This window comes from Arachis hypogaea, chromosome 20 (genome assembly GCF_003086295.3).
Source record: "Arachis hypogaea cultivar Tifrunner chromosome 20, arahy.Tifrunner.gnm2.J5K5, whole genome shotgun sequence".
Taxonomy (NCBI): domain Eukaryota; kingdom Viridiplantae; phylum Streptophyta; class Magnoliopsida; order Fabales; family Fabaceae; genus Arachis; species Arachis hypogaea.
The window spans coordinates 129,517,569-129,533,051 of record NC_092055.1 but is presented as its reverse complement, the minus strand read 5'-3'; the positions used below and the strand labels follow the sequence as shown (position 1 = coordinate 129,533,051).

The 15,483-nt window shown below is 32.5% G+C and overlaps 1 protein-coding gene across 1 annotated transcript; it reads left to right on the top strand.

The window, feature by feature from the left end:
* Positions 1-6,717: 6,717 nt before the first annotated feature.
* On the top strand, positions 6,718-8,489 carry LOC112784973 (uncharacterized). Its single transcript, XM_025828366.2, has 2 exons — positions 6,718-7,048; positions 7,990-8,489. The coding sequence occupies exons 1-2, from the start codon at positions 6,779-6,781 to the stop codon at positions 8,410-8,412; spliced, it is 693 nt and encodes a 230-aa protein (XP_025684151.1). The 5' UTR covers positions 6,718-6,778; the 3' UTR covers positions 8,413-8,489.
* Positions 8,490-15,483: the final 6,994 nt, after the last annotated feature.

Genomic DNA, 15,483 nt, shown 5'->3' with positions numbered 1-15,483 from the left:
CAAGTCGTCCAAGTAATACCTCAGGTGAGTGAGGGTCGAATCCCACGGAGATTGTTGGATTGAGCAAGCAATGGCTATCTTGTAAATCTTAGTCAGGCGGATAGAAAAGATAGTGGTTGTGAAAAATGCATAAAAACATAATAAGGAAAGAATTACTGAATTGGTGTGAAAATAGTGATAAGAAATCGGTTGAGATTTCGGAGATGCTTCTTCTTTCTGAATCAACTTTTCTTACTATCTACTCCAACAATGAATGAATAATTCCATGGCAAACTATAAGTGATTAACGCCGGGGCTAGTGGTCATTAATCTCCTCTACTTCAGATCACACGCCGGTGCTAATAGTCATCCACTCTGAACGAGGGTGAAGCTCTAGCAATTCAATCCCTGGTGATCCTACTCAAAACGCCACAGACAAGGTCGGATCTTCCGGATCGGAGAATGAAGCTTTATGATTCTAGTCTATACCACAAAGGCCCTAATCGTCCCGTACCGTGGCTGAACAGATATTTCCATGTCCCCAACGAAGTCGTGGGTTAACCGTCTAAGAGATGTATAATCAAACTTGTGATTCAATGCTATCCCGCTAGAGACTCACAAGAACCCATGTAGAAAATGGGTCATACTCTCATTCCACCCGGTTTCATTAGTTTGAAGAACGAAGATACATCTTAGAATGGAATCAAACATAGATTAAAATAGAAACAGCAATATTATTAATCCATGAGAATCAGCAAAGCTCCTAACTTTAACCTAGGAGGTTTAGTTGCTCATAGCTTACAAAAAATAATAGTAGTAATGTGTCTGTGCTTCTCCCCTCCTGGGAGGCATCATCCTCAGGAGGAAGGAAGTTTCTTATTTATAATCTAAATACTAGACCTAAAAGATGTTACTATTAATTAAAAATTACAGAAATGTGATAAACTAAGCTAAAGGGTGCAAAAATCCACTTCTGAGCCCACTTGGTGAGTGTTTGGGCTGCGTTTTGGGTGAATGGGTGAATCCATATGCTTAGACTCCTCTTGGGGCGTTGGACGCCAGGCTTGCTCCCTTTTCGGAGTCTAAACGCCATTTTAGTCCTTCTGGGGCGTCCAAACGCCAGGCAGGGGGTCAGATGGGCGTTCAATGCCCGTTTTGGGCTATCATTTCCAAAGATAAGTATAAACCATTATATATTTCTGGAAAGCCCTGTATGGTAGCTTTTCAATGCCATTGAGCGCGCGTCATTTGAACCTCTGTAGCTCCAGATATGCTCGTTTAAATGCACGGTGGTCAGAATCTGACAGCATCTGCAGTCCTTTCTCTGTCTCTGAATTAGGCTTTTCCAAAACTTGCCAGAATCACCCAAAAATCACCTAAAGTAATAGGAAAACCACAAAAACTCAAAGTAGCATCCAAAAAGTAATTTTTGTACTAAAACCTACTAAAACATAATAAAACTTAATCAAATGTACTAAAAATACTAAGGAAACAATGCCAAAAAACGTATAAAATATCCGCTCATCAGAACACCAAACTTAAACTTTTACTTGTCCCCAAGCAACCAAAAACAAGTAAGATTAAAAAAAGAAAAAGATACAATAAGTCTCAAAGTTTTCAATGAAGCTCAGTTCCAATTGATGAGCAGGGTAGTAGCTCTTTACTTCTGAACAGTTTTGGCATTTCACTTTCCTTTGAAGCTCAGAAGTATTGACATCTTTAGAAACTCAGAATCCGGATGATATTATTGATTTTCTTAGTTTAGCTTTTCTTGATTCTAGAACACAGCTTCTTTTGAGTCTGGCCATGACCCTAAGCGTTTTGTTTTCCAGTATTACCACCAGATACATAAACGCCACAGGCGCTTAACTGGGTGAATCCAATTAAATTGTGATTCAGCTTTGCTAGAATCCCCAGACAGTGGTACCCAGAGTTCTTAGGCACACTCTTTTCCTTTTGGGATCACGACTTTAACTGCTCAGTCTCAATCTTTTCACTTGACACCTTCACACCACAAGCATTTAATTAGGGGAATCAGTTCATTTGAACTTTTTAGGCCAAGATTTTGTTTCTTTAGACCCTCCTAACCATTGATGCTCAAAGCCTTGGATCCTTGCACTTGCCTTTTGGTTTTAAGAGCTTTTGGCTTTTTCTTCTACTTGATTTTTTTTTTTTTTTGCTTTTTCTTTTTCTTTCTTTTTTTTCTTTTTGCTGCTTTTTCTTGCTTCAAGAATCAATTTTTTTTCTTGGATTTTTCAGATTACCAATAATACTTCTCCTTTTTCATCATTCTTTCAAGAGCCAATACACTTAACTTTAACATCAAATATGCACTGTTAATTCATGCATTCAGAAAGTAAAAGCAAGGGCCACCACATCAAAATAGTTGGACTACTCTTATTATATAACTCGAGCTTATGTATCTCATTATTTTTTTTTCAAGAAAATTTTTTTTTAAGCATGGTGAAGGATACATAGGATATTTTATAGCTTAAGACAAAACAAAACTAGTAAAGGACAAAATACTAAACATGATCATGCACCAGAAATAGAAAACAGGGAATAAGGTAAAGAAAGGGGTAATGAAACTTAACCACCTCAATTATGGCAGCTGCTGATCTTCCATGAAGATGATTCGCCTTCCTTTGGTGCTATTGATGATAGCATAAACCCAGAGCTTGCTCTGCAACACCAAACTTAAAAAGTTTGATTGTCCCCAAGCAAAGAAGAAATGGGAGGGAAGATTGGGTGGGAGGGGTTTTTGAAACTTGAAGTTCCTTTCCCTTGCCTGGGCATTCAATGCCAGTTTTGGGCGTTGAACGCCCAACTCTCCCCTAGTCTGGCATTCAACGCTAGAAAGTACTCCTTGGTGGGCGTTGAATGCCCAGTTCCCTTTATTACTGGCGTTCAACACCAGTGCATGCTCCTTCATGAGAGTTGAACACCTAGCCTCATCCTTGTCTGGCGTTCAACGCAAGCAAGGGGCTCTCCCCAGAGTGTTCTTTTTCCATCTCTAAATGTCTCTGTCTCTGTTCTAAGTACTGCACATGATCACAAACATTAAAAAGCAAGGAAATTTTCTGAAAATAAACTAAAATAAACTCAAATAAAAATAAACAGAAGAAATAATGACAGAAATACTCTACTCATGGTTGGGTTGCCTTCCAACAAGCGCTTCTTTAATGTCATTAGTTTGACACTCGATTGCTGACTTTCTTCCTCTTCTTCCAGTTGGTTAGCAGAAATGACTCCAAGGGGGAAAAGGAGGAGATCAGTGCCCTCGGATTTGAATTCCTCATAACAAGCTTTCTTTTATTGTTATCAGCTTGATTCTCCTTGCTTGTTAGGGTAGGGGTTATATTGATTCTCCATCCCATATGCATCTTCCTCTTGGACCTTCCTCCTTGGTAGGGGTGACTGCCGAACACCAAACATAAGTTTGATATCTGAAAAAACTGTATGAGTTTTCACCCAAGGGGGGAGGCTTCAATATTGTACTTTGCATGGAAGTACCTCCTTTGTTAGGGGGTAGTGGAGGTTTAATGAACCGTGATAATCATGTAATCCTTCTGTAACCTCATCACCAATTCACCTCTCTCAGCATCAGAGAGGTTTCTTCTAGTAGATACAGACCATTACTCCAAAACTTCAACAAAAGGATATTGATTTGCAGCTTCTTAGAGCCTTCCAAGGATTTTGAGTAGTGCTTGTCCTTGGTCTCCTTTTGGGTCTTCTGAGGGTGTGGTATTTCAGGCTTTCTTCTTACGAAAGGGGCGTGTAACAGTGTGCTTCCAACCTCTTCTTGAGTCTCTTCTTCATCTAGTTCATCAACAGTGTGTACCATCTTAGGCTCAGCCTCCTTGGTATTAATGAGGGCCTTACACTCTTCTCTTGGATTTACTTCTGTGTTTCTAGGAAGAGTGTTAGGGGGTCTCTGAAGTTTCTGAGTAAGGTTTCTCTGAATGACTGCACTGCACTCCTTAGTAAGCACCATTGTCTCTACTTCCCTCCAAGCCCTCTTGTTATTCAGTATTTCCTTCATAAACTTAGAATATGAAGGCATTTGTTCAAGAGCCTCTGTAAAGGAGATTTTGATCTCAAGTTTCTTGAAAGCTTCTAAGAATTTGGCAAATTTCCTATCATTTTCTGCTTTCTGGAGTGTTTGAGGGTATGGTAACTTGGATTTGTACTCAAGGGCCATGAATGGTATAGGGTGAGTATTTATAATGCCTATAGAAGGGCTACCAGCTTGCTTAGGAGAGGTGTTCTCAGCACTTACACGTATCTGGCCTCCCTTGGACTGGTGTTCAACGCCTGGGCTGCCCTTTTTTGGGCGTTGAACGCCCTGGCTGCCCCCTCTGAGCATTCAGCGCTGTCATGAGTGCCTTGAACTACAGCTTATTCATCTTCTGCCAGCTCTTCTCCCTGCCTCTTACTATTCTGAGGCTGGGTGTTCAGGGTACTCCTTAATTGAAGAGCTTGGCACTCTTCACTTATCTGTTCAGACAAGTGCTGTTTAGCCTAGTTCAACCGTGCTTCCATATTCCTTATGGAGGCTTTGGTCTCCTGCATGAAGCCTTGCTGGCTCTTTACAAGTTCTGCTATTGCAGGTGCCAGGTCAAGAGTATTCCGAGGCTGTGGAGGCTGAGGAGGAGGGTTGTTAACTGAACTTTGTAGGCTCAACACTTGTTGTGTGAGAAAGTTCAGCTGCTGGACTAAAGATTCATTTTGTTCATGGATAGCAAATTCGGTTCACACTCCGTTGTCCTCCCTTTTCATTGAGGTCTTCTCTAATGAGTATAGGTATTGGTTGTTAGCCACCATCTCAATGAGTTTTTTGGCCTCCTCTAGAGTCTTCTTCATGTGTAAAGAGCCACCCGCAGAATTATCCAGGGATACCTTGGCTCTTTCAGAGAGTCCGTCATAGAAGATATCCAGCTTGACCCACTCTGTGAACATTTCAATGGGACATTTTCTGAGCATCAAATTGTACCTTTCCCAGGCATCATAAAGAGACTCATTATCCTCTTGTTTGAAGCCTTGAATATCCAGTCTTAGCTAGGTTAGCTTCTTTGGGGGAAAGTACTTGTTCAGAAATTTGTTGACTACTTGACTCCAGGTATTCAAGCTCCCCTTGGGTTGGACATCCAACCAATCCTTTCCTTGATCTCTCAAAGCAAATGGAAAAAGCATCATCATGTAGACTTCAGGATCCACTCCGTTGGTCTTTACAGTATCACAGATCTGCAGAAATTCAGAGAGGAATCTAGTGGGGTCTTCCTAAGGAAGTCCGTGAAACTGACAAATTTGTTGCACCAAGATGATCAACTGTAGGTTGAGCTCAAAATGAGCTACTCCAATAGGAGGTATACTAGTGCTCTTTCCATAGAAGTCAGAAGTGGGAGCTATATAAGATCCCAAGGTTCTTCTGGGTTGTGCGTCCTCATTTGGATCCATAGTAATTTTTGGTATTCCTCCACAAACAAGAGACAAAGAAAAGTGGGAGTTTCTATGTCAAACTATAGAGAACTCCCAGTGAGATACCCAAGAAGAAAGAACAAGAATTAAAAGTTCTCTTTTTTTTTCAAAAATAAATAAAAATAGAAAGAAAAAATAATTATGAAATTCGAAAAAATTTTAAAAAATTAGAAAGAAATGTGTGTAAAAATGTTTGAAATTCAAAAAAAAAAAGAGAAAAAAAATTAAAGAAATACCAAATTTAAAATTAAAACAAGATAAAACAAATAATTAATTAAAAATATTTGAAAATAAGATAAAAGATGTGTAAGATAGAGTTGCAAAACGCCAACTTTTTGTGGTTCATATACCTTCTGATTCTCAGGTAGCTGATGTGCTGACCAAGCCTCTCTTAGCAACTTTCTTTCATAAATTTTAAACCAAACTCAGGGTGGTTTCTAATTTCACACTGAGTTTAAGGGAAAATGTGAAAAGTACAAATTCTAATATAGGACGTAAAACTGATATAGTTAAAAAGTAGTTAGAGTCTCACCTTTCTTGATCTTAGATATTGTAATATAACCCTTTGATAGATATATAAATAACATTCTTGACTACTAAAAAAAATAATAAAAATCAATTATATTTTCTCTCTATTCTTTAATTTTTTACTCTCTAATTCTCTAGTCATACATTCCTGCTGCATATTCACAATGGACCTAGCTTTATACAACATAATTGAAAGAATTCATATTTAGAATGAAATACAACCTACTACACGTATGAATCATGATCCAATATTCCAATTTGTTACAATTTGATATTCTCAGTCCCACAAACGATTAATAACCAGCAATTATATATTTGTGTATATTTATACATAATTTTTATATATTTTTTTAGCAAAATATTTCACAAAAGAAAATTAAATATATCAGAATAAAAATATGAAACTCTATTCCATCAATATAATTACATTTTTATAAACACTAAATATATAGTTTTACATGATTAATTAATGATTGATTTTTTTCTCCATTAGTTTATAACGATTGAATTGCTATGGGGAAGAATTCTTCCTTACTTTTTACTTTGAGTTTTCTCTTTATTTTTTTCCTTATATTTTCTTTATTCTGGGCCAGTCCGTCCATTTTTCTTTAAAATATAATTCAGTTTCCTCTCCAAAAAAGAGAAAATCAATAAAAAAGTTGTGTGGGCTTCGGCCCATTTACCCATAAAAAAAATAGTGGTAATGGTGAAGCCACTTAGATGAAAAGCACCAACCATATCAAAACACGTGGAGATGTAAAATGTGGAACACCAATGACGATGAATCTTGTTCATGCATCATGATGATGAGGATGAGTATCATCCACAAAGTGGTTTCGTTTGTTGTTTCCATAGCCACCAAATCTTGAGACAAGGCGATAAGGAAAGGTTAATGGTTATGGAATCCACAGCATCCATTTGCAGCAACAGCAGAGGAATACCCTTCTTCTGCCATTCTTCTTCTTCTTCTTCGGAAAGAAACTATTTGTCACCTTTGATTGTCAAATCCATGGCTACTCAGAAGCCCCTTCCATTAGTCTCTAAAACTGTTTCTTCTAGAAAGGTTAGTCTACCTTATTTTATTTTTTCATTTTGAATATTGGATCATAGTCTAAACTTCATTTCTTTTTGCCCTATCAACTAATTAAGTTGATTGTCATGAAATTTTAGCTATGGAAACAGAACAATTAGTTATAAGTAAGTGAACTTAGGAGTTCCTGTTGGCAACAAAAAAAAAGAGTTGGATAACGTTGCAGTGATAATTAAGTCTTAAAACATTCTTTAATGTTGTTTAAACCTATTCTATATCACAGAGACATGGAATTCAGTTTTTATGAGGATTATTTTGGATAATGTTTTAGCCTTTTAGGTGAGTTAAGCTCCAAATAGTCCCACAGACTCATCATGTGTACTAAAATAATCATCGATTCCAATTGCGCTATGGGACTTAGAACCCCTAAAATAAGACATGATTTGGAACATGTCCTTAGAGCTGCATTTGTTTTCTCTGGGACTAAGAATAGTACTGACACCGGGAGACTAAGATTAAATAGTGTTTAGTGATTATAGGTTAGAACTAAAATCTCAGTTTCCACATAAAATTTTAGTTCTTTAATATTTTTAGAAAGTAAGAATATAAGAGACTGAATTTTTTTAGAGATAAGGACTGAAATTTTTATAATATTTCTTTCTAGAAATACTATCATATAACTTTTTAAATTTCAAACTTACCTCTCAATCTCTATATTTATTTTAAACTAAATATGATATTGAGACATAATTCAGTCTATTTTACATCAAACACAATACTTAGTCTGTGTCTCCTGTCTCTTAGTCTCAGTTTCTTTTCCGAACGCAACCTAAATGCACGCACACAATTTAAAATAGAGAAGATTTAAATAGTAAAACCATTTTAATAGAAATGATCAAAATCAATTGAAATTATTAAGATAATAATATTGAAAAATTCGAGTTAAATGGAGATTTTATCTATCTTGTGCACAGAATTCAACTGTGTTCCCAATTGGTGAACAACCACGGAGCAGCCCGGCGACAAGCTCGCCTCCGGTAAAGCTCCTAACAAGAATGGAGCAGCTAAGGCTTCTAAGCAAAGCAGAGAAAGCAGGGCTTCTGTCTGCAGCAGAGAATTTGGGGTTCTCCCTCTCGAAAATCGAGCAGCTTGGTCTCCTCTCAAAGGCAGAGGAGTTTGGAGTGTTGTCTGCTGCCACTGATCCCGGAACACCAGGGACACTCTTAACACTCAGCCTTGGTTTGCTTCTCTTGGGACCTTTCTTTGTTTACCTTGTGCCTGAAGACAACCTCGGCGAGGTGGCCGCACAGCTCGCAGTCGCCCTCATATGTGTCCTAGGTGGCTCTGCTGCTTTTGCTGCATCAAATTTTGTATCCAATTTACAAAAATCTAAATGAATTTGATAACCTTTGACACTGGATTTCTCTTCCAATGTGCTAACTCTATTTATAATCTTAAGCCAAGTTTTCTGATAGCTGAGTTAGTCTAAAACTACCATTAGCATGCTTCAAATCAATCTGCAACCACATGCAGTGATCCTATCTTCCAACTTCCATGAATGCCTTCTTAATGCAAGAATCAATGAATCATCTTCATCTTTATTTAACGTGTATTCTCTTGTATTGAGCCCATATTAACGAGTTCATTTTATTTTTGTGTGTGCATAGCATTTTCTGCGTCAAAACTCATGATTACTACCAATTGTAAAAGAGTGTACACCCATATATTTAATACTAGCTATAGAATACAAGTGTTGTTCTTTTTCTATCAGAAAAAAAAATGCTCACATGAATGAATTAATTCATGAGTTAAGTCACAAAGTAATTTCGAAAATTAATTGAGTACACTAAAATAGTCTTCAAATTTCAATTGCATTAATTATATTCTTGACAAAAGTACATTATATTAATTTCTCAACCTTTTTTCATCAATTGCTCATCATGTCATTAGAGATTAACGTGATCAATTTCTGTCATTTCAAAAATATAATTAGTGTAATTAGAATTTTAAAAACATTTTGGAGTTTAACTCCTTAATACTAATGATGAAATTTCAAACTGAGACCTAATGAATATGGCATACATTGACAGCAAAACCCTAAAAAAGAATTAAGGTGCTCTTAAGATAGCATAACTATTCATTATCTCTATATAAAAGTGCAAACTAGTATTACTTTTGGTGAAGGTAAATAAATACATACACCATTACGATTACACACTCTTAAAACTTTTGGGGCGTAGTGTCATTCTCAGTTCTCGCACCAAAAGAAGCAACTCGTCTGGTGTGGTAAAATTGATAATCAAAGTTTTCTAAGGTTCAGAGTGTGACGAAATAATTAAAAGGTGTGGAGCCTGGACCATAGTAGTAGCTTCATCCACACTGAACATAAAACTTTCATTATTCTTTTTTCTTTTTTTTTTTTTTCCATTTGCACGCCATATAAATTGGACCACATACATCCACATTACTCTATTTTTCTTCCTTTTCCCTTTATATCATTTATTTATATTTATAATGTCATCCTAATTTTTTTTCAGAAAATTGCTATATATAGTTTTTTTATTTTTCATAGTATCTTACTACTATCTTTCGATCTATAAGGATAAAATCTAATTCGTCACATTTTTTTTTTTAAATTTATTATTAACCAATAGATTATTATATATATAAGAAGAAATTCAAATTTTTGACACTTACTTAAATAGATAATAAATTATTATATATATTGTATTTTAATTAATATTTTATATTAATAATTAATTTTGGTGGCTGATTTTAATATACATATATCATAGTAATTTACATTTACAACCAACCATAATAAGAAAAGATTGTTTTGAAGCAAAATGTTCCATAAAGTTTTTTTTTTTTTTTTTTTTGGTATTTAATGTTGCATAAAGTTTGTTAGATTGCGCATGCATATAGCTAAAGTGACTTTGGTCATCAAAATTTCTGAGAAATTGGTTGGTCAAAAGTCAAAAGTCAAAAGTCAAAAAGTCAAATTTTCAGTGAAAACTAAGGGATTCCTAAATGAGGCCCAGCCAATCAGATTCTTGTAATGTTATTTTTGTGGCCAACGGGCCTTGTACTGTTCAATGGAAGCTGAGAGGGCCTTCAACAATAATGAATAGAATATTTTGAGTACATTCCAAGTTTCTCATTTTCAGCCATACTTATACTAAACATGCACTATGAAAAAGGGAGATACGAAAATAATTAGCAATTAAATCTTTAACGTATTTTTTACTTTGCAGTTTTGTGTTTGATTTTCACTCTCCTTTTTTGCTTACTATTTTAACAAAAAGTTGATTAACAAAGGGTTTATCTTAGAAACTTGAAAGTGGTTAAGTCTTTAATTTGTTGAAAAGAGTAAAATTTTGAAAAAAGAAACTATTATTTTTGTATTATTAACTAATGTGTTCGACAAAATTCATTAACAAACCGTATTCATCATTTTGGAAGAAGACCTCAATAAAAAAGCATAATGCAAAATTGCAAATATAAATGTATCATCTATCTTATGTGTGTTCATTAAAATTAATTACTCGTATAGAATATATTTTAAAATATAAATAAATTTATAATAATTTATTTAATAGTTAATTTTTTATGTATACATATAAATTTTTTATGAAGTTATTAATTAGTCTATTCATAAACTTAAAAGAACTCAAATTCAATCTATTCTTAGATAAGAAAATAAACAATGAAATAATAAAAAATTAACAACTTTTACAAAAAGACCTAAATTAAATATAAGTTCATCTCTTATTTCAAGATGTTAAAACTGATTATCGAAATATATGTTATATTTGGTTGAGAGAATAATGATGGTAAGATCAGCAAAGCTAAGCTATTTATAGTAATACTAAGGAAACAATAAATATATAGTATCTAAAATTACATATTTATTATATTTAATATTATATATTTATTTCAGAAATAATTAATGAATATAAAATCAAATAATTTTAAATTGATTTAGGTTGATTTTTGTTATCTCCTAAATATTATTAGCCATTTAAAGGCCAATCAACAAAAGCAAGAATTAAATCAAGAATAAACTACTAAAAATGCATTCATATGATTTTGACGTTGATAAAAACACGAGTAAAGTATCGTTTTTGTCTCTAACGTTTGGGGTAAGTTTTAAAGTTGTCTCTAACATTTTAATCGCCCTATTTAAGTTCCTAATGTTTTAAAATTAACTCAATGTTGTCCTACCATTAGGGATCCGTTAACAGGACAAAATTGAGACGATTTTAAAACGTTAGGGACTTAAATAGGACGAAAACGTTGGGAACAAAAACGATACATAGAAATAAATTTTAATTTTATCATTCAATAATATCAATTTTTTACTGTACATAATATTTAATTATTTTTTAATCACATCTAAATAAATTACACTTAATCACATTACTTTAATTCTAAATAAATTTATTTTTTGATAATGTTATACTTAAAATTATATATAAGTTAATATATATATTATTTAATTTATTTTTAATATATATTTTATATTTTAATATGTATAAATAACTCATTTAACACCACTAATTTTTTATATACACTTAACATAATTAATACAAATAAACTTATTTCAAATTCTCCAAGAAGTGCTCTGCCTCCCAAAGAAAAGTTGTCTACAATAATGTAAGATCTGAAGCACAAAATAACAGAGAATAATTATTTGCGGGTGAAACAATGTTAAAAGCTAAAATTATAATTTTAAATAATTATTTGTATAACTACATAAAATTGTAAATCTAAAATTGTGAGTCAGTATTTTTATTACCCCAACATCGCTAATCCTAAGAAATATAACAAAAAAATATTTAAAATATTAAATTAAAAAATGAACTTTGTAAAACTTTTAAAATTTTTTAAGACAGAAAAACATACTTCTAAACTTTCGAAAATTTTATTCTCCACCCCCTTAATTTTATTCTCCAGCTTGTCCCAGTGAAGAGTGTCCCATTCCAACTGCACCCTTCTTCCAAATGTCTTACAAGTAATTAAGATGGCAGTAATAAGCATTTAATTATCTGCTAAACTTATAGTAATAATGTAATAGTAATATTTGACTATGTACTATACTTCTCAACGTTTTTTCACCCTGACACACTGTTCATCTTCTCTAGGGTTTGCTGCTGCTGTCTCTTTTGCTCAGTTTACCCTTTTTGCACAGTGCAATAACTCCTTCTTCAGCATGTGACATATATGTATATATAGAAATTCTCTGGATAAAATCAAGATAGAAAATGCAAATCAAACATCTTCAATCTATTCACACACACAGAAAAAAAAAAAAGTAATGATATATAGTTATTACAGTGAGTGATGGTGATGGTGTATATGAATAATAACATACATATAAATAAACAATTCATTCAATTTAGACAAGGTATAAATAACTACTCATTCATCACACTACTAGCTTCTTCACAACCATCAGTGCTATAGTAATGATATGGCGTTTTCATTTTGCATCTTTCATGAAAAAAGTAATAAAATTCGTAGTACATGAAAGGAAAATTCGTCTCTACTTTTTTCCCCCTCTGCTCAACATTTATGTATAGCAAGCATTAATTTGGATATGTTGAGATTGATTCTACTCATCATTTTTATCAACTCCCTAGTACCATTGAAACCCACCATCAATATTCTTTTTTCATTTTTCACATATTCACATTTATTTAATTACCATTTTCTTTAATTTTATGAAATTTAATTACCACGGTAATTAAATTGAAAAATAGGATTGTGTTTTTTGGATATGCTTGCATAATTTTAATTAATTTGTACATACATCTAGATTACTATAAACATTAATTAAAAGTAAAGTTTAATCTGTTTTATTTTGAACTTTTAATCAAACCCAAATTTGAGCATTATTATTTGAAAAATATTTTTCTTTTTTCCCCCCATGATAGATGATAGGACATACACATGGTGTTATGCTTTTACTACATTCTAATTGATCCTAATTATATTCTAACATACATTATTACTGTATAATAATATAAATAATTGTACGTTCTACATCCCTGCTTTTTTAGTAATTTTTTGTTCATACAGAGGTTACTTGTTTTATACAATTCAAAATAAATGATATTATCATGTTTTCACCTAATAAAATATTCCAATTAACATAAATAATTGATGATTATATTAAATAATAAATTAAATTAAATACTATACAAATTAATGATTACTTATTAAATTAAAATAAATTTAACCTTGCATTTTTTCTAAACACATACATTATTGCTATTATGATTAAAGAAATTTTATTTATTAAAAATAACGCCATTTAAACAATTATATAAATATGAAATCAGAATTTTGACAAAATTAGGAATGAATGATCTAGTAGTTATGTTTGCACTTTGCACTTTGTACAATGAGCAGAGATTATGAGCTATATATTAAAAAGAGACCAAACTAGCCCGTTCAAGAATGCCAAAATAAAGATGTTACAAGCAGCACTTTTCAATTATATTTTGGATTTGGATTGCTAACATATTTAAGCTTAAATATTTCATAACAATAATAATATATATATAAGGAATCAATTTTTAATTACATAATATTAACTATTTTTTTACAGTAAATCCTTATTTCTAGGAATTTTATGATTTAGAATTAGAATTTAAAATTTATAATTTAGAGTTTAAGATTTAGTATTTAGAATTTAAGATAAAATTAAAAAAAATTAAAAAGAATTAATTAATATTGAATGAAAAATATTTAGTTCATTAGTTGTTCAAAAATAATTGAAAAAGGAGTAGAAATTAACAGACCACAATAATTAGCTTGGTGCTTCATATATTACAAAAGAACATGAATATATAGGGAATCCACTTTTAATTAATTAATATTTTAAAAAATTATAAATATTAGAGACAAAAGTATATTTTATTCAATTAATTAATATTTATTAATTTTTTATCTTCTATAAAATTATTTTTTAATTCTAAATTGTTGAAGGATTTAGAATTTAGGATAAAAAAGTAATTTCAAAAATTTGGCTGATATTATTTTAAAAAAGGTTAGCTCCATAGTTAAACTAATTTAAAAAGTGCAATGCAATATGAATTATGGTGGAATAATGATTAATTAAATTAAAGTACTTGGAACTATTATTAATATTTAATCTAGCTGTATTTGGGAAAAAAAATTTTACAAATGACCATATTGTATTCTTTTAAAAATTTAATGATATTATTATGAAACTAACTCATTATTCTAAAAGTTCAAATTATTCCATAAAAACATATGAAGAATTATATATCTAATAGATACGATAAATAATGCAACTTCAAAGGCATTTAATATGGGTAACATATCCAGTTGTTGATGGATTTTCATAATATTACTTTGTTTGGTCGAATTATATTATTGGTAATCTAAAATTTAATATAATCTAAATTTCTTTTTGAATGGTAATTTGTATTATCTGTGTTAGGAGTTATAAGGCAACAAGTTAACTCAGTCTTTCAATTCTATTTTAGTAGTTTTTTTTTTTTTTTTTGTAGTTAATTTTGTTAATTCTATTTTTCTGTTAAAGTTGGTTAGTGTGGGTCTTAACTGACTTAGCAGCAGCTTCTAGTCACTTCTATAGTTTGTTATAGTTAGTTAGCTTAGTATATGAGTCAAGTCAGTGTTAGTTGGCTAGCTATGTACATATAAATTGTAATTCCTCACATGTTGTAACTCAATTGCTTAGTTGAATGCAATTTCACACTTTCTCAGTTTCTTCTCTTTACTCCTTTCTCTCTGAACTTCTCCTCTGAGGCCCGGTACCTTTCATGGTATCAGAGCCTCCAAGCTTCGCTGCTTATTCAACAATGGTGCAAAGATTCATAGCAACTCCTATATCGATGAAACTGGATGAGGACAATTTCCTGCAATGGAAGGATCAAGCAATCTCAACAATAGAAGGGAACGATATGCTGAGCCACGTCACAGGAAGAGGAATTTCTCCATAGTTTGTGCAATCGAATGATGGAACAGATACTGTAGTGAATCCAGATTATCAACAATGGAAGAGGCAGGATGCATGCACTTCTCAAATCTTGGTTACTGGCTTCGATGAGTAAGCCGTTCACTACAAGGATGGTAGGGTGTGTGTTTACACATCAAGTGTGAAAAAGGTTAGAGGATCATTTCTCCTCTCAAATCAAGGCTAAGGTGATGTAATTGAAGAACAAGCTCAGCACGTTCCAAATTGGAGGATCTGTGACTGAGTACGTTTTGATGATTAAAGGCAGAATTGATGCTTTGGCATCCGTAGGAGAGTTAGTAAAGGAAAGTGATCATGTAAACGCAATCTTACATGGATTACCTGAAGAATATTCTTCAATATATATGTATGTGCTTGCAAGATCGGAGAGCATAACTGTTGCTGAACTGGAAGCATTGTTGCTAGCTCATGAAAGCATGCTGGCAAAATTCAGAAAACC